Genomic DNA, 20,724 nt, shown 5'->3' on the forward strand with positions numbered 1-20,724 from the left:
GAGATGGGACACTCCCTATGAGGAAGGAGTGGAGCTTGGGCCCGTCACAGCAAAGGTCGCTCACACTGAGTTAGTGATTCAGGTGCAGCCAAGGACACCGCTGCCCACCCCTGCCTGCAGCCTCCCCACCCCTCCTCTCCAGGCGCCTGACCCTGTCCCAGCCTGAGGGAGAGGGGCTGTTCGAAGCCTGGCCCCCTGCCCCCTGCACCCATGTCCCCAGTCCCCTCTCCTTCCACCGGGCACATTGACACTTCCTCTCCCTCAGCATCCTCACGGGGAAAATGCCGCTGCGTGGGTTCCAAGCAGTCAGTGGGGCCTCCGTGGAAAAGCAGTCTTCGTGTATGAACTTCCTAGTGCCACCTTGGGGGCGACAGTTGGTGGGGGGTGAGCAGACCACCGCCCCCAGCTTGGGAAGGGGCTGGAGCAGGGTTGCAGGGCTCCGAGATTTGGCAGAACCTGGAGCCTGCTGAGAAGCGGCTGCACCTGAGGGTGGGGCAGTGGGTCTGGGGGTGTCAAGGAGGGAATTTGGGGCACAGCGGATAGCTGTGCAGGTAGGGAAGAGGCGCACTGCAGCAGGAGAAGCCAAGAGGGTCACGGGAGGTTTGTTTCCAGATGAGAGAAACTGACAATGTTAAATGCCCACCAGGAACCACAAAGTCCCATCAGACAAGGGGGTGCTTCCAAGGCCTGGTGGGGACCACCAGCTCTGAGCCCTTCCTGGGGACCCCTGGGGCTCTGGGCCAGCAGATGTCAGAAAGAGGCTTGGGGGACTGGGGGACATGCTAGACCACCTCACTAAGGGGGATTGGACTGACCCTGCAGAGGTGAACGCTAGTGACTCACTGACTTCTCCAGACCCGGACTATAAATAGCCACGGGCCCGGGTGGGGGCAGGGAGTTGGGGCTTTTCTAAAAACAGCCCTGCCCAGGCCCAACAGCTGGGGCCCCTGCCAGTCACACGGCCCAGCCCGAATTAGAACACCCCCACCCCATACCCCCCACAGTGGGCCTGTCCCCAGGTGGTGGGCAGCACAGGAGCCACCGAGCTTGGGGCCATTCATCTGGGCCCTGCTGTCTCGAAGTGTGACCTTGGGCAAGAACGAGGGTGCATGGGCGTGTCCACCTGTGGGTTCCACTCTTTGGGGGCCACACCTCCCAGAGGGACCATCGTACACAGTGGCCCAGGACACACAGACACCCACAGCCGCCTGTGTACACGCTTGCAGCCACAGAGCCTTGCCATGCAAGGCGCCCCCAGAGCTCCTGTCCGTTTTGGTTCCTTTGCTGGCTGTAGCCCACTAAACTGACTTCTCATGGAGCACAGAGGAAAAAGAAAAACCAGGCTCCAGGAAAGGCAGCTCCTCCTGTCACAGGGTCCCCAGTCCCACCTCTCCAGTCAGGAGGGGCGATGGCCTCACTTGCTGCAGGTGACTTTGTAGGTGACCCCACCCAATACTCCATAGTCCAGTTTTACTGGCAGATCTGTAGGGGGTGGGGAGGGGGAGGCGTTGAGCTATTTAACTTAAAAACAATAGCACAGATGGGAATGAAAAATGGTGCAGCTGCTTTGGAAAACAGTTTGGCAGTTACTTAAAAAGTTAAACATAAACTTAGCATGTTGCCCAGTTGTTCCTCCGCTAGGAATCTACCCCAGAGAAACGAAAACTTGCATCCACACGAGGACTATGCAAATGTCCACAGCAGCAGGATTCACAGAAGCCCCAAACTGGAAGCAACCCAGATGTCCACGGACAGAAGAGCAGACAAGCCAGATGTGGTCCATGCATGCAATGGAATGTGCTTCAGCCATGAAATGGAATGAAGTCCTGATACAGCCTGCAGCGAGGATGGCGCCTGAAAACAGCCGAAGGAAGCCAGGAGACATGCATGACGACATTTGGAGCGTCCGGAATACAGGTGAATGGCTACCAGGGCTGGGGAGGAGCATGGGGAAGGGGTCGGACTGATGGGTGCGAGAGGACTTCTTGGGGTGACGGAGAGATTCTCAAAATGGATCATCGCACAATCTTGATCTGCTGGAAAGCAAACGCCACCACAGCACACATATAACCAGCGAGTCTGGTGGTTTGTAAATTACGCCCCTGTAGAGCTGCACCTATCTCACCACTGTGAACCGCTGTGCCCTCTTCTAGATGTTTCTTACTGCCTCCTGAGGGCTCCAGGGACAGCCCCTGGCCTGGGGGACTGGGGGCCCCTCAACAGTGAGTGTTCACACAGGGCCTGGGGGCCCCTCAACAGTGAGTGTTCACACGGGGCCCGGGGGCCCCTCAACAGTGTGTTCACACGGGGCCCGGGGGACTCCTCAACAGTGAGTGTTCACACGGGGCCCGGGGGGCCCCTCAACAGTGAGTGTTCACCCGGGGCCCGGGGACCCCTCAACGGTGAGTGTTCACGCGGGGCCTGGGGGCCCCTCAACGGTGAGTGTTCACGCGGGGCCCGGGGGCCCCTCAACGGTGAGTGTTCACGCGGGGCCCGGGGGCCCCTCAACAGTGAGTGTACACACGGGGCCCAGGGGCCCTCAACAGTGACTGTTCACACGGGGCCCGGGGGGCCCCTCAACAGTGAGTGTTCACACGGGGCCTGTCCAGTGCTCACCACATTTGTGGGAGCCCACGTCCACCGTCCACTCCCACAGCCTCTGAACACAACAGTCGCACACCGGGCTAGGTCTGCTTTTTATTGGCCACGCATCCAGCCGCCAGCCTCAGGGCACACACCTGGCAGGGGGCAGGCTCGGGCAGGCTGCCCTCGCTGGGTGGGCAGTGAGGCGGCAGCGGCTGCTGGGTGTCACCCTGCAGCCCCTCAGGTGGACCTGTATTGTCCCCAGGGCCCGCCCACGCTGGGCAGCTGGCACTGGGAGGGGTTTTCTGTTGATGTGATGGCCAAGTTTCAGCTGCAGGGCAGAGGCCTGGCAGTGGCAGCAAAGGCAGACCGCCCCCCACTCCAACTTCAGGGGCTGGACATGCTGGAACGGGGGCCGGACCCCAAGGGAGGGGACCCTGGCCTGCCATGGCACTGCCTGCCGGCTTACCCTTGCCCAGGGCCCCCAACTCAGCCACCTCCAAGCAGTAAAGACTTGCAAAGCATTGCGTTTTGATTAAACCCTGCTGGGCTGAATGGCAGGCAGAGCTGTGGTGGACACTGGCAGGACAAAGCACCCCCCGACTGGCCCTTGGCAGGCTGCCTGGGCGCATGCGGGTGTGGGCCAGGGTTGCCTTTAGGAAGCAGGTGGGAGGCTGGCACGTGCAGGCGGTCCAGGAGGACACCAGGCCTGGCAGGGCACTGGTGCCTGTCGGGGTCCCAGCCACAACACCCCAAGAAGGCTCCAGGAGGGCCCCGGCTGGGTAAGGCACGGAGTTTTGGTTTCCGGGGCCCAGTCCCAGCCTGGCCCCCAGAAGAGCCTCTCTTGGCAGAATGGCAGCATGTCCTGTGGCCTGGGCTGTCTCACTTGGCCTTGGGCCTGGGCCTGAGGCCTGTAAGGAGAGAGAAAAAATGACATTAGGAGCAGTTTTGCTGGGTATAATACCAGGTGCCTGCTTCTAGGTCCCCAGGTCCTTGAACCCCTCATCACCACTGTCCAGCAGGTTGTGCCATGCATCTGAGGTCCACTCTGACCCCAGGATCTTTCTCTGGAGCAGCACAACTTATCTAGGTGGAAGGTGCCGGGATGGCCTGGCCAGGCTGGGTTTTGGCAAGGCGTGGCAGCCTGAGCCTGTCTCCTCTCTGCTGAGATGGGGAGTCTCTGTGGCCTGTCCCCCACCCCATGTCTGAGACCCAGGCTGCACTCTGTCCTTACTCATTAATCCCCATTGCCACCACCTGCAGCCCTCATCGCTTCCACATTGAGCCCTGGGCCCCACACGAAGACCCCAGCAGCGCTTTCTCCAGTGGGCTGCTGAGGGCGCTCAGCCCCGCCCCAACAGCTCCCGCCACCCAGATGGCCCCCACACATGGCCCCACAGGGCTCCTGCCCCCAATGCCCTCTTCGCTTTCTGGTCCAGGGGCCCTCGATGGCCCTTGTCTGAGTGCCACTCCCACGGCCACCACAGTGCCAGGTGGTATCCTAGCTCCCCAGTGGGATAGCCCAGGCAGGGTTTGAGAACCACTCTAAAGAGACAGCAAGAAAACAAAAATTGTCCAAAACAATCACTCAGAAGGAGATCTTAGCACCATTCCCCACTCAGGGAACCTGGAGAAGTGGCCAAGACCAAGGCCTGGGCAGGGATGGGGGGGATCAGCAAGTCTGGGGTGAGCTAGGAACATGGGCTTGTGCCAAAGATGGGAAGTGCTCAGGGGCTGTGGGGCAAGGGCCCGTGCTGGTCCCCATCAAATGCACGGCAGTGGCAGTGAAGGATTACTGCACATTCAAAACTCACGTGATGGAAAAAGGGAGGGGAGAGGGGAACGCTCGGAGGAGGGGCAGCGAACACAGAACCGCGCTGCAGCGGTTTGTTCCACAGGTCACCACCGGTGCTTATTAACCAGACAGCGTGGTGTTGGTGCAGTGGAGGTTCAGAAACCACTCCCGCAGCCGTGGTCAGCGCTGCTGCCACGAACGTCCCCACCCAGCTGGGGAGGACATGGTGTCCCTTGGGGTAGAACTCCTGCCCCAAAACTCAACCTGGACGTACTTGGGGGGGTGCAATCAGGCAAACCCAAAGTGAAGTTATCTTCCAGAATGTCAATGTCATACAAGACAAAAAGGGGCAGGAATGTTCTAGAACAAAAGAGACTGAAGCGATATGACAACCAAACACAGCGTGTGACTCTGGATACAATCTTAGTTTGCAAAAACAACAAAGCAACAACTAGAAAAGGAATTACTGGGACAAGTGACACATCCACACTGGGACCAAATATTAGAAGCACCTGGACGTGAAGTGTCCCGCAGTGTACCCTGCCCGGGGGGGAATGGGAGGACAGCAGCGCACCCTGCCTGGGGGTGGGTACTGGGGAGGACGGCTGTGCTATCAGGTGTCTGTGGGCGAGTTTAGGGCTCCAGTGCCATGACGTTTATAAGAAACTCTCAAATGGGTCAGTTGGAGGAGGGGCAACGTAGCAAAATGATCACAATTTTGTTATTTTTGGCAAATGGTTGTAGTTTCGGGAAGAAGATGTTGTTCATTCTGATCTCTATGCAATTTCCTGTGGTGTTGAAGATTTTCTAAATAAAAAGGTGGGGGCTGGACACGGTGGCTCATGCCTGTAATCCCAGCACTTTGGGAGGCCGAGGCAGGTGGATCACCTGAAGTCAGGAGTTTGAGACCAGCCTGGCCAACATGGTGAAACCCCGTCTCTGCTAAAAATACAAAAAGTTAGCCAGGCGTGGTGGTGCGTGCCTGTGGTCCCAGCTACTCAGAAGGCTAAGGCAGGAGAATCACTTGAACCTGGAAGGTGGAGGTTGCCGTGAGCTGAGATTGCACCACTGCACTCCAGCCTGGGCAACAGAGTGAGATTCCGTCTTGAAAAAAATAAAAAATAAAAAGTTGGGGAGAGAAGAGGAGGATTCCTTCCTCTTGCTCTCAGCCGCCTGCGTGGCAGGAGCTGGGGCGGGTGGAGGCTAAGCACGTGTAGCAGGTTCAGGAGGGAACCAGGTGGAGCGTGGAGCTGGCACTGGGCACGTCTATCTTTCACTGGACCATTGTCAGGTGTGGCCGCCCGCCTCAGGCCTGCATGCTCCACTGTTCCTCACACTCAGGGCCAGCAAGTCCAAGTTCCAGCCTCTAAGGGAGATGCCAGCACCTTTCTAAAAAGTACACGTGGGCGCTTCACACCAGAGAGCCACACTTGGACGATGACCCTGGAAGCAAGAGCTGGAACCCAGGGTGAAGGCCGTGCCCCAACAGCGAGGACAAACTGTCCGGAGAAGCTTCTCCGGGCTCACGACCGCTCTTGCCTCTGACGGGCACCAGCAGACCTCACATGTGCACCTTGAGCCTAAGCCCCAGGCCCAGCGGTCAGCATATCTGCGATGCACGGACACTGGGCTGGCTCTGAGCAAGGCTGGAGGTGCTGGAAGACGCCACGACCTGGGCTCACAGAGCTCACGATCGGCCGGGCTGGACCTTCTGGTTCTCTGCTCTAGCCCCTCCTCCACCCAGTGCAGGCTGGTCTGTCTAGCTGGATGCATCGGCCTCTCCAGCCCTGCGGACGGACCTGGCTGACTGACCTTTGGCTGGGGGCCCCCCAGAAGATGCGGTGTGCTGGGGGTAATCTGCATCTCCACAGACCCACCCATGGCCTCGGGGTGGGAGGACACTGTCCAACAGGAGGGGGGTTGCAGTGTGCTGGTCCCTGGCAGCATCTGCCCTTGCAACTGTCCCTGTCTCCTCACAGACTTCCTGGGGACACGCCCTAGGACGCCCCACGCCATTGACACACTCAGAGTGAAGCTATCCCTCCACCGACAGACACAGCAGGAAAGCCACAGGGTTACTGAAACTGCAGTTAGGGCCAGGACACCAGACAGAAGCAACCTCAGCCTGTCCTGCCAGCCAGGAGGTCCCGCCCACGCCCGGGGCCCCGATCTTGCTCGCTAAGGGAGCCCGGCTGGCCCTGCCACCTGCCCTCTCGAGGCCCGCATGCCCGGAGCCAGCACTGAGGTTGCGTCTTGCCTGCGGGAGGCACCAGTTGAGCAGGTAACCTGCGGAGAGGGAGGGGACGGGGCGGGGGGAACCCAACACCAGGGCTGCGGAAGAGGCAAGGCCACACTGACACACCACGCGGGCTGGAGAGAAGCCAGATTAGTGTCCCGGAGGGGTGTGGGCAGCAAGCTCCAGCCCCACTGCCCTGCAGCTGCTGTTAGCCCCCATGGAGCGCCGGCTGCGTACATACCTTACTGGATCACACACAATTTCTTTGTTTTATTATCATCAGAATCAGGGGGAACCTCTGCTTTCAAATAAAAGAAATGTACTCAACGGCTTATCACACAGGAGCGACCCTGACTTGGAGCGGGTGGGGCTGGGGGGCCCGGGACAGCCATGCCAACACCCTCTGAGGGCTGCCCGGTTCTTTGGCCACTAAGCCACATGGCAGCCACTTGCCTGGGACCTGGTGCCCGGTGTCCACCCCCTACTCCCTAAAGGAGGTGGCATGAAGGTGGGAATTAGCAGGTTGGAGGAACAGTTGCACGGACCGCAGCAGCCCACAAAGCTGCCCTGCGGTGGGTGCGCTAACGCCTCCTCTCCCGCGCCACACCCAAGTCACCTCTCCTAGGTGCCGCTGGAACGTGCAGTGCTCAATGGAGAAGGGGAGGGACCGGCTGGGAGCCAGTGCCCTGGCGTGGGACGGTGCCCGGGGCCCCTCCCTGAGTTACCTTCCTGGCTCCTGGAGGGACGCTTCTTCCTTCGCTTGCCGGTCCCCTTTGAGGCCCGGCCCCGGGCCCTGGGGAGTGTGCCCGACCCCGAGGAGTCGGTCACCGCATCCTCGGAGAAGGACTTGTCCAGGGATGTGTCCAGTGCGGACTCTGGGGCCGTGTCCTCCTCATCCTCGTCCTCATCCCCACCCGGGCCTGCTGCAGGGGGTCTGGCACCACGGCTGTGGACGGCGTCCTCCAGCCCCTCGCTCGTGCTGTCGGCCTCGGCCTGGAGGACGCCCAGCAAGGACGTGCGATCCTTGGCATCTTGCCTTGAACTTCCAGCTGCAGGGGGCTGGTTGCTGGAGAACTTGAGGGGCTTCAGGTCCTGAGCATCTCCCAGAGTCACCGGCCAGGCCCCCTCCAAGGGCTGGGGGCACTGGGGATCCTCAGTGGTTAGGACATCGCTGGCATCCACATACCAGGAAGAACGTCTCTCCAGGGGCCGGGGACCACCCTCCTCCGACTGCTCCAGGGTGGGCTGAGGGTCGGGGGTCACGGCGTCTACAAGGTCCCAGCCCCGGGACTCGCTGGCTGTTGTAGCATCAAGGCCGGGCTCAGAGGCGGGAGAGCGTGTGCTGCCCACGGGGTCTCCTGCAGGGTTACTGGTGGCCACTGGATGGAGGGACACACCAGTGAAGGCCAGGCACCCTGCCCCAGAGCCAGCCCAAGCACAGCCTCCTCCCCAGGAAGCCTCCTCTTATGTCTCAGAGCAGGACTCGGCCTCAGCATCCTTGGTCTGTCTACACTGTGGCAGGGTGGGGGACACTGGGCCACGCCATTCCCAGCACCCTGAGGCAGCCACCCCAGGAATGGGGTCCTCCCACCAGGGCCTTGCCGCCTGCCTTTCCTGCCACCTCTAGCACCCTCTTGAGCCCAGGGGCATCTGTCAGTGGGCCTGGCCTCATCTCTCTGGAGCCCAGCAGCTGGACCGCTGCTTCAGCACTAACGGCAGGGCCTGTTGTGAAAGTGGAGGAGCTGGAGTGAGTGGAGGGAGGGATGAGGGATGAGGGCTGAGCGGCCACCACCTGTCCCCTCAGCTGTCCCCAGTCTTAGGGGCCTCCAGGGTGGCCCAGGGAGAGGAGAGGGCTTTCCAGTGAAGTCAGGAGGACTTCCTGGAGGCACAGGGTAGGGACAGTGGCAAGGGGACCATGAGGAGGCAGTGGGAGAGGGTCTTACCAGGCTCTGTGGCTCTTGGGGGATCCATGGAGGCTGCCTTGCTGCCTCCTTCGGTGTCCCCTCGGCCCCGGGCCGTCTTCCGCAGCTGGAAGCCCTTCCTGATGTCGGCCAGCAGAGCATCGATGACACACACCTCCTCCTGCTTCCCGGGCCCCTTCCTGGCTGAGGAGCGCGGGGCACTCAGAGAGCGGCACAGGGACCCTGGAGCCCACCTAGAGGGCTGGGGGTGGTGGGGAGGCTGCAGCACAGACAAGGATCCCGGAGCCGCCCGCCCCCCCTCGCCCTGCCCAGCCGGCCCAGCCTCACCAGGCTTCCCGTCCTCTCCCCGAGGCCGCCGCGCCTCCTCCTCCGCCAGCTGCTGCTTCCTCCTCTCCGCCTTCGCCGTCTGCTCCTTCCGCTCCTTGTTCTCCTGCACTGGCAGATGTGGCCCCGTCACCCCAGCGTGGCATCCCTCAGGGGCTCTGTGGGCCTGGGCGTCCCCCTCCCTGAGCCACAGCAGCGCAGGGCCCACATGGCTGTGTCGGCCAGACGAAAGGTGCCTCGGCCCGTCCTCCTGGAGGAAGGCCAGGGGCCTCGGGACCCCACTCTAGCCAGACAGGCTGTGCCCTGCCGGCTGCCCCCACCTTCAGGGCGCGGAGGAAGAGGTCCCGGAAAGCCTTCATGGTGCTGAACGTGTCCTCCAGGGACAGCTGCTGGGCGTCCTCACACAGGTAGTCGGCCAGCTCCCGCTGCTTCTGCTCGATGGCCTCGAACAGCTCGTCCAGTGCCCGGAAGGCCGAGATGCTGGCCTGGGGGCAAGGGCACGTGACAGTCCTGTGACAGCCCGGCGCGGGCCCCACCTGGGGTGAGGCCCTGAGTTGCGGGAGGGTGGCGGCCACAGGGACAGGCCCTGAGGACGTGGTCTCTGAGAAGGAGCAGGGGCCTGTACCCTGACCATGCACACCTGGGGAAACTCGGCCCCCAGGATCCACCCTGGAGCCAGGAGACAGCACAGCCACCCGCCCGGCTCGCTCTATCAGGGCAGCCTCTCCTGCCAGCCCCAGGCCCAGGCGCCCACTTGCCTGGAGGCGCTCAGTGTACTGCTCCTGGACCTCGGCCACGGAGGCGGACACCTTCCGCTCGGTCTCCAGAAGCTTCTTCAGGTTGGAGCTGGTCTCTGAGCGGATGATCTCCAGGTTGATCCTGGAAGGTGAGGAGGGCCGGGCAGAGACAGCAACAGCTGACGTCAGCCTCACTGGGACAGGGGAGCCCCTCCTCTGCACAACCCCCGGCGCCCCACTGTGCTCCCCGCAGGCTGTACTCTGAGGCTGCACGTGCAGTGTTGGGGTTGAGTGCCTGTTCCAGCCGACCCTCAGCCCCCTGTGAGTGTCTGCGCGGGGACCCTAACGGTCAGCCTGTCCTGCTTGCCTAGTTCTCCCCAAGGCTGAGCAGCTCCTGAGCCAGAGAACCTTCCAGGGCAGGTGGAGCCTGGGAAGGACCCTGTGCTAGGGGCCCGGACTGTGTAGTGGGGTGGCCCAGGCTGCCCTCCTGCCTGGGTTGTGTGACCCAGGAGGTGACACTGCTTTCCTGGACCTCCGTTTCCTCATCCATACGATGAGGGGGGCCCGAGCCTGCTCACGGCTGTCGTGAAGGTTCACCTTGTGAAGGGGCTGTATTAGACCTGCTCATGGTGTGACCTTGCCCTGGCCAGCCCTTGCCCTCTCTAGGCCTGTTTCCTCGCTTAAGTCAGAAGGGGATGGGCCACGGCAGACCCGGTCCTGTCCCAAAAGGAAAGTGTTCTGTTGGGCAGGGCTCCGCGGCGCCGGGGTTGCGCTGCGGTTGTGAGACCCGGCCCTGGAGGGCAGCCACCTCACTGGCTGGGGACAGAAGTCAGGCCCCCGCCTGGCTGAGGTGGGTAGGCTGGCAGGAGCTGCCTACCCTGCCGCTTTCGAGGGCTGCTCCAGGTCCCGGGGCAGCTGCAGGAGGTCGGGGTGGCTCTTTTCCGCTTCCTGCAATGGGACACGTCCAGTGAGATCCACTGCGGCCACACTGTCCACCTGGGGATGCCCCGTTCCTACTCCCCCAGCTCTAACCCTTAGCAATTAAGGTCCAGAAAAACCCCAGCACTCCAGACCCTCAACTCTTTCCCTTGGGCCTGGCTATGACTTTGTGATGTTTCTGCTTTTCCTAGGGACTGTCCCCCAGACCAGGGACGGGTATCCTGGGCAGGGACGAGGCTCGTGCAGGGGAGCCAGTGCTGCAGGAAGGAAGGGGTGCTGGGAGGGGTGGGGGCATGGCTCTGACTGAGGCTGCTGGCTCTAGACGGGGTCCTGAGACAGGGAGACCGGCGGCCTGAGTGGTGGGCACAGGGGGGTATGGCCTCTACGCCTCTACACCGCAGGTCTGGGGGGACTTGAAGCCCTCCCATCGTGCCCCCGCTGGTGCCCGTCGCCACGGCCCACCTCCAGCACATGGTGCAGCAGCGTCACGCGGTTCTGCTGGGACTTGGTCTCCGTGAGCTTCAGCAATGTACTGATCTTGAAGCCGTCAGCGTCACCAGTGTGGCTGCCCTGGGAGGGGCAGGGAGTGAGTCTCGCCAGCCCCCGGCAGGCCAGGTGGGATGGGGAGCTGCCCCTGACTTACGTAGTTGAGGAAGTTCCCAATTCTCAGGATCAGCTGGCAGAAGATGGGCAGCTGGCGGCTGGTGAGCAGGCCTGCAGGGGCAGCCAGGGCTGGAGAGGGGCTCTTGGTTCAGAGGCCCCAGATGCCCTGGCGGTGGGGTGTGGTCCTGCTTGCCAGTGCCCCTGCACTCCCTGGCTCCTCCCCAGGCTCAGCCCAGCACTGGAATGGTCACAGGACAGGGCCTGGGGGCTGCAAACCCTCCACCAATGGGAGTGGACACCTACAGTGTGCCTGACACACGTGAGCTGTGCCTCACTGGTCCGTACCTGTCCCTCTCCCTTCCCAGTGGCTGTGGCAGGTCTCCATGGATTCCCCTTTCAGAGATGGTGCCTGCGTGTGTGCACTTGTGTCTGTATATGTATGTGAGGGTGTGTGTGTGGGGGGGGCATGTACGTGTGTCTATGTGTCCTGTGTGCATGTGTGTGCTTGTGGGCTTCTGTGTGTGCACATACCCGAGTGGCGGTGTGCTTGTGTGCACATGCCTGATTGTGTGTGCGCGTGCCCGAGTGGCGGTGTGCTTGTGTGTGCGCGTGCCTGAGTGGGGGTGTGCTTGTGTGTGTGCACGTGCCCGAGTGGCGGTGTGCTTGTGTGTGCACGCGTGCCTGAGAGTAGTGGTGTGCTTGCGTGTGCACGTGTCTGAGAGTGGCAGTGTGCTTGTGTGTGCACATGCCTAAGAGTGGCGGTGTGCTTGTGTGTGCACATGCCTGAGTGGCGGTGGGCATGTGTGTGTCTGTCCAGCAGGTGTGTGCACCGAGGTGGTGGCAGCAGGGTGGTTTCCAGAGTGGTGGTGAAGGCTGGCACCCTTGGGTGCTCTTAGCAGCCATTACGATACTGGCAGTAGCAGGTGCCCCGAGCAGCCCTCCGGCCCGGGTTCGGAGGCCTGTCCCTCCTGCACACGTGTCCCGCTTGGCCCCACTCACTTTCGCAGGCAGCCAGCACCAGCTGGGCCTTGGGCCGCACCATGTCCAGCACGGCGGCCGCGCCCTCACACAGCAGCATGCACTCGATTCGCAGCTGGTAGCTGGGGATGGCACAGACAGGCATCAGTGGCCTGCACCCCCCACCTGTCCCTGCCAGAGGGGCACTCAGCACAGGGCTCTGACTTGGGTGGTGGGCAAAGGGAGGGGGTTTCCACTACCTGCCCCATCCAACAGGCACCCTCCTGGGCCTGCGCAGAAGCGGGATCCAGTTCCTCCAGGGGCCTCGCGCCCCACACTTTGAGGGGAAGGACTGGGGGTGGGGCTCGAGTGATGTTTAGAAGCCCGACCACTGCAACGCTGCTCCTGGAGCCCGGGGCAGCCATCGGCACAGCCCCTTCTCCTCCCTGGCTGGGCCCTGCTCCCTATTCCTGCTCTCCTCCCACCTGGGGCCCAGGCCCTGGGGCCTGAGGGCGGCCGTGCTCACCAGGGAATGGCCAGCAGGAGGAGGTAGAAATGGTCGGCGCTGGCCAGCTTGGCTCGCTCCTCTGTGAATGCCCGCAGGTTTTCAATCTGCCAGGAGGAGAACGGTGTGTGGGATCCCCCCACGCCAGCTTCCCGCCCTCCTGGACTGCCCGCCCGGCCCAGCCCCTCCAGTGCCCATCATGGCTCCCTGTGGCTCACGGTTCAGGGCAGAGGTGGGACTGGGATGCCTCCCTTCTCTGTCTCCCTGCTGGGAGCCCCCGGGACAGCCTCTCCCTTGGTTGGTGGCACTCACCGGGGGCGGGGTGTAGGGGTGGTCCTCTCACCTCATGCTTCTCGGGAAGGAGCTTAAGGAGTTGTTTGAGAACCTCCACATCAAACTTGGTGGTATCCCCGGCCCGGATCATGGCAGCGACCTCCTCGTTGGAGCTGGAGCAGGGAGAGGACCCGGCAGGGGGTGAGTGAATCATGAGTCACCCCCACCCAGCCTCTTTGGGACCCCGCCTGGCAGGGTCTCCCCACGTAGTCATGGGGTGGCCAGGGCAGGTGGGACACAGAGCGGTCGAGTTGTTGCCCACGGTCACGCGGTGAAGGGGACCCAGGCTGACTCCCACCCTCGCTACCCTCCATGGGCCCTGTTCAGGAGATGCAGGATGGGTCAGGTGCAGCCAGCTCCCTCGGCCAGTGCTGGACACCCGCCCCAGGAAGGGACTCGGGGGCTGAGAGTCAGGGCCCACTGGTTTAGCCACTACTTGTCTATGGCCTTGTGGGGGGAGGTCCCAGCGCTCTCTCCCTGGGAGCCTGGACAGTCCCTAGCTGGGGCAGCGCGGCGCTATTACTCGCCCACAAGCCTGCCTAGGGGATGCAGTGTGCACTTCCCATGGTGGCCTGCAGAGGGCACTGCTGGGCCCAAGTCAGGAGGCTCAGGTGGAGGCGAGGCTCCGTGGCCTGGGATGGGGGCCACCTCCGTTACTCACCACTTAAATTGCTTCAGGAAGATGTTGAGGTTCAGGCTCTTCTTGGCATCGAGGAAAGTGATCTAGAAACCCCCCCCACCCAACAGGCTGGTACCGCAGGGTGGCCTGGAAGGCGGCCCCCGTCTGAGTCCCTCCCCCGTCCCCACCTCCTTGGGCTCCTTCCTGGCCCGGGTGGCCGCTGTGGTGGGCTCCTTGGGCTTGGCTGCAGGGAAGGAGAATAGCCGCTCGATGCTGGAGAAGTCGGGCTCCACAGCCTCGGCGTCAGGGCTGCTCAGGGACGCCCACATAGAGTTGTGCTCTGTCAGGTGGGGACAGGGCCAGTGAGGCTCTCGCAGCCCCGGGGCCTGGCGATCCAGCAGGCAGGGGCTGGAGCCTCCCAGAGGGTCTAAAGGATGCCCTGCCTGGGGCCCAGCAGGTCCAGCATACAGCAGGCACCCTACCTCCCTACCTGAGCACTTATAGCCGGACCCCAGGGCACCATGGCACCCCAGACATACTGGCTCACGGGGGCATGTGGATGGGGGTCCTCAGAGGTAGCCCCCGCCCTGCTCCTCCCCCGTCCCTACCTCAACCACAGGCGCAGAGCCCACAGCAAGGGCCAGGCTGCCCCGGCCACGCACGGGCAGGACGTGCACACAAGTTCCATGTGCCACCTGCCCCTCTCCCCAGCAGAGACCAGCGCATGTCCTAGGGGAAGCTTCCCTTGGGGGTCTGGGGACACTCACCACGTGCCACGTTGGATGGCAACTTCTGCCAGTTCAGCTTCTTCATGCGCAGTGTGGGTGGGTTCACCCGCCGATGGCTGGGGACCCATGCTGAGCCCAAGCCGTGGTCCACCTGGGCCACGATGACCTCCTCCATGCCTCCCGCCGCGGGGGGGCTGCAGGTGCAGGGCAGTAGTGGAGGTGGGGGTGGAGGAGGGCCGCAGCCCATACCAGGCAGCGGGGGTGGGGGCGGGGGCGGGCATCTCATGCCCGGGAGTGGTGGAGGTGGTGGGGGCAGGAACTCACAGGATCCTGGCAGGGGTGGTGGCAGAGGAGGTGCTGGGGGGGCCATGGCCCCCAGACCTGGCATGGGTGGGGGTGGGGGTGCTATTGGGAGGGCCTTAGCCCCCACACTGGGCAGGGGGGGTGGTGGGGGAGGGGGAGGGGGCTCGGCACTGGAAACAGGGAGCAGGGGTGGGGGTGGGGGTGGGGGTGGGAGCGGGATGGACTCCTGCTGCTCCGTGGCTCTGGGCTGCGAAACTTTCAGGATGCTCTCACTCTGGGCGTGGTCCACGGGCTCGCAGGCAGCAGCTGCTGCTGGCTGCTGGCCCTTCACGCTGGGCTTGGGGGTTGTAGTGTTTTGCGGGGAGCTGCCCCTCTGGCTCTGGTCTAGGTTGGCCTGGACGCTTTTATGGGCCTTGACCAGGGGGCTCGGTCTGGGTCGCCCCTTGACAGACAGGAGTCGCTCAACCACTTCCTCCAGGGTGCACTCTTGGGCTGCAGTAGCGGATGTCCAGGGTCAAGGGAGAAGGGAGTGGGGGAGGGAGGGATGGGGGCTTGAGGAGGAGGCAGGAAAAAGCGGCCACCTCCCCCGGGCAGAGGATGGGTTGGGGCCAAGGACAGGCTCCCTCCCCCGTGGTCTAAGACCCCAGTGTCTACCCACCAGGCTGTGCCTACGCCCCTGTCCCGCCCCCTCACCATCGCTGGCCAGGAGCACGGCCCGGTTCACGAGGCTCTCCAGGGCCTCCCAGAGCAGCTGGCTGGAGCGGAGGGTGGGCTCCAGGTGCAGGAGGCCCTGCAGCACCGACAGGAGCTGGGCAGACACCGGGGAGCAGCTCACCTGGACGGGCGAGTGTGGGGTGCAGGTCAGCAGCCGGCCCCTCCCTGGTGGACTAAGGACCATTGGCCTGTCTGCCAGGGCATCCAGTCCCATCATCCCCTCTATTCCCATGGATCCCTAGAGATGAGAGTCTCAGCAACTGTGGTACTGGTGACATGTGGAACTGTCCTGTGCATTATGGGATGTTAAACAGAACCCCTGGTCTCTACCTACTCAATGCCAATAGCACCCCCTGCCCAGCCGTGGCAGCCAAAAATGTCTTCAGATGTTGCCAGATGCCACCTGGGGACACAACTGCCCCCAGATGAGAGCTTCCAGGTTCAGGGAATGAGGGGAGGGCCTGAGCTTGATGAGAATTCAGCCTCTTCGCCCCTCACCAGGCCCTGAGGCCTCTGAAGCCCACCTGATGGGGACTGGGCAGCTGGGGCCCAGGACAGTACAGCCAGCTGTGGGCCGCAGAGGTCTTTGGACCCCCGTCCTTCTGGGTCCTGTGGCCCTGGCTTTGCCCCCAGGGCCCAGCCCGGCCCCCAGGCTGCCCGCTCTAGGCGCCAGCTCCCTTTCCAACCCCTGGCCCCTTGCCGCTCCCTGGAGTCTCACCCCAAAGCTGGCACCATGGCCCAGGTCACAGCAGGGTCTGACCAGGGCAGGGAGGACCGTTCCAGGCCCAGCCTCTGGACCTCAGGGCCACAGACTGCCCTGGAGGGCTGCCCTCCGCCCTCCACCCCCCGGCCCACCTTGTGGAACAGGGAGGCAAAGACCTCCTGGTGGCTGCTCATGTCGACCCCGCCAGAGACTCGCAGCAGCTCCTCCTCGTCCTCGGCCTTAGCCTCCTCGAAGGCCTCCAGCTGGATCAGCAGGTCGGCGTCCTCCAGGTCTCTGTGCAGGAGGGGCCAGGTGGGCTAAGCCTGCTGCTGCTGCCACCGCCAACACGCAAGCGGGGCAGCCCGGGTCGGCGCCAGTGTACCAGCCCCGCTCAGCCCACCTGGGACTCTGAGCCAGGCCGTGGCCCGCTGTGGCTGACATGTGACCCACACAGCCAGGGATGGCGACCTAAGAGTGGCAGCTCCCAGGTCAGTGCCTTGCGCCCTGCCAGGCTGCCCCCAGCTCACCAGGCATCCGCATGCCCCTGGGGAAGGGGAAGGGCGAGTGTTCCCACTCCCATCGAGTAACGTGCACCAAGGCCTGGGGAGGTGGCACACAATAGAACCAGGCCCTAACCTTGGGGGAGGGAAGGCCCTCTGGGCGCGGCGTGACCACAGTGAAGACCACACCTGACGTGGCTCCACAGGGCTGCATGGATACGGGAGGGGCGGGGCTCTGGCCTGAGCAGGAGGAACCTTAGTGTTCACTGGGCCTAGGACTTGCCAGTCTTCTCAGTCTGGTCAATGAGCAGAGCCCTCTGCAGGCAGGGCCAGCCCCCTTCAGCCCACACTGGCCGGGCACAGGCACTCATGTGAGCAAACTTTGCCTGAGGCCATTTCTTTTTTTTTTTTTTGAGATAGAGTCTTGCTCTGTCACCCATGCTGGAGTGCAGTGGTACGATCTCGGCTCACTGCAACTTCTACCTCCTGGGATCCAGTGATTGTCCTGCCTCAGCCTCCTGAGTAGTTGGGATTGCAGGCACATGCCACCACGGCTGGCTAATTTTTGTACTTTTAGTAGAGATGGGGTTTCACCATGTTGGCCAAGCTGGTCTCGAACTCCTGACCTCAGGTGATCTGCCCATCTTGGCCTCCCAAAGTGCCGGGATTACAGGTGTGAGCCACTGCGCCCGGCCCCTGAGGCCATTTCGACACCAGGCATTCTAGCCCTGGGCTCCTCCAAGCTGATGTCCCTGGGTGTGGGGACACTCCCCTGAGTACAGTTCTGACTGAGGCCTGGGATAGAGCTTCTCAGCTATGTGGGTTCCCAGCAGGGCTGCAAGATTTAGCAAATGAAACTACAGAGTACCTGTTCAATTTGAATTTCAGACAAACAACGAATAACTTTTGGCATAAGTATATCCCATGCAACATCTGGGATATACTTACACTAAAATATTGTCTGTTGTGTATCTGAAACCTGAATGAACTGCATGTCCCACACAGTACCTGGCAACCCTAGTTTCTTTTTATTTTTTTTATTTTTTTTTATTTTTTTGAGATGGAGTCTTGCTCTGTCACCCAGGCTGGAGTGCAGTGGCGCAATCTCGGCTCACTACAAGCTCCGCCTCCCGGGTTCACGCCATTCTCCTGCCTCAGCCTCTCCGAGTAGCTGGGACTACAGGCGCCCGCCACCACGCCCGGCTAATTTTTTATATTTTTTTAGTAGAGATGGGGTTTCACTGTGGTCTCGATCTCCTGACCTCGTGATCCGCCCGCCTCGGCCTCCCAAAGTGCTGGGATTACAAGCGTGAGCCACCGCGCCCGGCCTTTTTAAAAAAAATTTTTATTTTAGACTCAGTGGGTACATGTGTGTGTTTGCCACATGGTACACTGTGTAACATAGGCGATTGGCCTTCTAGGGCAGCGGTCCCCAGCCTTTTTGGCACCAGGGACTGGTTTTGTGGAAGATAATTTTTCCACAGACCAGGGTGACGGGAATGGTTTAGGGATAAAACTGTTACACCCCCGATCATCAGGCATTAGATTGTCACGAGGAGCACGCGGCCTGGATCCCTCGCGTGCGTGCACAGTGAGAATCTAATGCAGTGCTGATCTGACATGAGGTGGAGCTCAGGCAGGAATGCCCGCCCACTGCTCACTTCCTGCCGCATGGCCTGGTTCCAATAGGCCATGTACCGGTCCACAGCCTGGGGGTTGGGGACCCTTGTTCTAGTGGGTCTGACACCAAGTAGTGACGAACACTGTACCCTGTAGGTAGTTTTTCAACTCTTGCCCTGGAGCCCGTGTCCTTGTCTCCATCTTGCGTCCACGTGAACCACCCTGTAGTTCCCTCTTATTGGCATTTCATTTTCTGTTTCTGGGTTGGTTCACTTAGGGTCACGGCCTCCAGCTCCATCCACGGTGTGCAAAGGATATGAGCTCATTCTGTCCTTTCTATGGCTGCTGCCACCCTAGTTTCTATGGGCAGCTGCCAGGGACAGTGAGCTGGATTCTAGCCTGAGACCTGGCTGCTGGCTGGACCCCTTGGGGTTACTCTGGGGGAGCCACCTCCCTGCCATCTGGAGGTGCTGCTTAGGTGAGGTGGGATCCAAAGGGCAGGTGGGCCTGGCCTTGGGAGCAGGAGGGGCAGCCGGCAGGACCGCTACAGTGGGGACTCACCGCAGGCGAGCCAGGACATCCAGCAGCTGCAGCCCTGGGAAGGGACGGACAGGGTCAGAGGGTTTGGAGGTCACTCCCCACCTTCCCCATTTCACTTCTGCCACCCAGAGCACCTGGCCCTGCTCTGCTGCACTCATGGGACACCAGAGACCTGAGGCTCCAGAGGGGAGACATCGTGCTGGACACGCAGTGATGCTTACTCAGGGTTCACTGCCAGAACAGGCAGGGCTGGAATGAGGTCTCAGGCCCCCTGGCCCGCTCCACTGCCTGGCCAGCCTCATAACTGAGAACGGTCCAGGGTTGACCCCCAGGCGTTCTGAGGCCTGTGTCCATTGAAGGGGCAGGTGGTGGCAGGCCTGAGATGGTGCCTTCCTCTGGGCCCCTGGGTCAGGGGCAGGTTTTGTGGCGCTCCCACCTCCCCAGGTGGATGCAGCATGGGATGTGCTGGCCAAGAGGCGGGCAGGAGCGGGCATGCAGCCTGGGGCGGGTGCTTACCGATAAACTCGTTCCGCAGCTGGGTGCGTGCGCGCAGGTCCTCGGGGCCCAGGATGACGGCGTTGATCACGCTGAGCAGGGTGACCACGTAGGGCACGTTGTCACTGCCGGAGAGCTCGTTCATGACAATGCTGAAGCGGTACTGCTGGCTGCACACCGTCTGCGGGGAGGGCGGAGTCAGGGCACACCCAGGCAGGGAGCCCCATGTGCCCAGGTCCGGGCCCTGCCACCCACCTTGTAGTGGTCCAGGGCGTCCAGGGTCAGTGCGTGGCCCTCGGGAGAGTAGATGCACAGGGCGGCCAGTAGCTCAAACACTTGCTTCTTCACCATCACGTTGGATGTGTCCAGGGCTGCCAGGGTGGAGTGGGCAGGTCCAGCAGGGTCAATGCACCGCTTCCCATGCCTGTGCAGCTGGGCTCAGGGCTGGGGCTCTGGGCCTGGCAGGCAGACGCCAGGGGGTGCCGGGCACTTGTCTGTGGCCCACAGCAGTGCTGAACAAAGGGCTGGGACCCAACGAGCTGCCCGCTCCTCGGTGTCCCAGCTCTGCTCCTGGACCACAGGCCAGACCCTGCAGGGAAGGGCTTGGAGGCAGCTGCCCCATCCTATCACTGGCTCTGGGCCCAGGTTTTCTCCCAATGCAGCACTTACTGTGTTTATGGCAGACACAACCTCATTCTTATGAACCCCTGCCTCCCACCCCATCCCTGGAGCTGTGAAAGTTCTGGGGGTGTCTCTCATCTGACCCTGCTGAGAACAATTCACAAAAGACTCCATAGAGGGGCCCTGGCAGGCCCAGGCTGGGGAGACAGGCTGAGAGTGGCTGGCCCCTACACCCGCCTTTGTCCCCTGGGTCCGACAGAAACAAGGCGCCTCTGGCTTGCTTGCCCGCACAGGTACCTGCCGCCCCCATGGGTCCACCCCGCCCATCACTGCCCACCCTAGCTCATCCTCAAGCATCAGTGGGACCTGGCAGCAGCCATGGAGTGGCACAGCAAGGGTTTCTCTCAAGGGGCCGGGACTAACTTTGGGCACAGCCTGGGGAGACTTCCTGGAGGAGGGAAAAGTGAGCTGGGGCTTAAAGGCTTAGCGCAGGACCTTGGAGGACGCAAAGGCAGAAAACACGAACAGAGGCAGAGACCAGGGGCCTGCCTGCCTGCCTGCCGGGGATGAGTCCCCTGGGTGCTGGAGTAGGGGACAGGGTGGGGAGGGAGGCGCTGGGGAAGGCGCTGGGAGGTGGAGGGTGACACCATCGGTAGGTGTGGGCCAGACCTGAAGGGCTCTGTCTGGGCTGAGGCTGAAGGGCTTGGAGCCAGGCAGGTGTATGTAGGGAGCCACTCGGGTGGATTCGCATCTCTGACTCAGGTGACTCCTGCCGCCGAGGTGTGGACAGAGGCAGAGGGTGGGAGCCAGCACAGGACGGGGAGGCAGGGTGGGGCAGAGCCACACAACAGAGAGGGGCACAGGGGGACCGCTGGTGCAGCAGTGCGGGGACTGGGGTGACCTGGAAGCCTCAGACTCGGAGTGAATGTGGATGTTTTTCCTGAGCC

General features: G+C 62.3%; 1 protein-coding gene across 3 annotated transcripts in view; it reads right to left on the reverse strand.

Annotated features, from left to right (window-relative positions):
- Positions 1-3,370: 3,370 nt before the first annotated feature.
- The window catches only part of INF2 (inverted formin 2), a 29,737-nt gene continuing 12,383 nt past the window's right edge, over positions 3,371-20,724 (reverse strand). The window contains exons 3-23 of one of the 3 annotated variants that reach the window (XM_032180470.2): positions 19,412-19,527; positions 19,178-19,337; positions 18,683-18,716; positions 16,154-16,295; positions 15,278-15,419; positions 14,321-15,076; positions 13,742-13,893; positions 13,596-13,657; positions 12,945-13,047; positions 12,623-12,708; positions 12,139-12,239; positions 11,180-11,250; positions 10,999-11,106; positions 10,475-10,545; positions 9,619-9,739; positions 9,181-9,345; positions 8,864-8,966; positions 8,558-8,719; positions 7,340-7,993; positions 6,856-6,912; positions 3,371-3,494 (exon numbers count right to left, since the gene is read on the reverse strand). In XM_032180470.2, coding sequence (XP_032036361.1) covers positions 6,857-6,912; positions 7,340-7,993; positions 8,558-8,719; positions 8,864-8,966; positions 9,181-9,345; positions 9,619-9,739; positions 10,475-10,545; positions 10,999-11,106; positions 11,180-11,250; positions 12,139-12,239; positions 12,623-12,708; positions 12,945-13,047; positions 13,596-13,657; positions 13,742-13,893; positions 14,321-15,076; positions 15,278-15,419; positions 16,154-16,295; positions 18,683-18,716; positions 19,178-19,337; positions 19,412-19,527 — 3,365 coding nt within the window. In that variant the 3' untranslated portion in view covers positions 3,371-3,494; position 6,856. Of the gene's footprint in view, positions 3,495-4,652; positions 4,739-6,855; positions 6,913-7,339; positions 7,994-8,557; positions 8,720-8,863; positions 8,967-9,180; positions 9,346-9,618; positions 9,740-10,474; positions 10,546-10,998; positions 11,107-11,179; positions 11,251-12,138; positions 12,240-12,622; positions 12,709-12,944; positions 13,048-13,595; positions 13,658-13,741; positions 13,894-14,320; positions 15,077-15,277; positions 15,420-16,153; positions 16,296-18,682; positions 18,717-19,177; positions 19,338-19,411; positions 19,528-20,724 lie in introns of those variants that run through there. The other 2 variants (XM_058429463.1, XM_032180472.2) reach the window with 2 other exon arrangements.

This window comes from Hylobates moloch, unplaced genomic scaffold, assembly GCF_009828535.3.
Source record: "Hylobates moloch isolate HMO894 unplaced genomic scaffold, HMol_V3 SCAFFOLD_16, whole genome shotgun sequence".
Lineage (NCBI taxonomy): Eukaryota > Metazoa > Chordata > Mammalia > Primates > Hylobatidae > Hylobates > Hylobates moloch.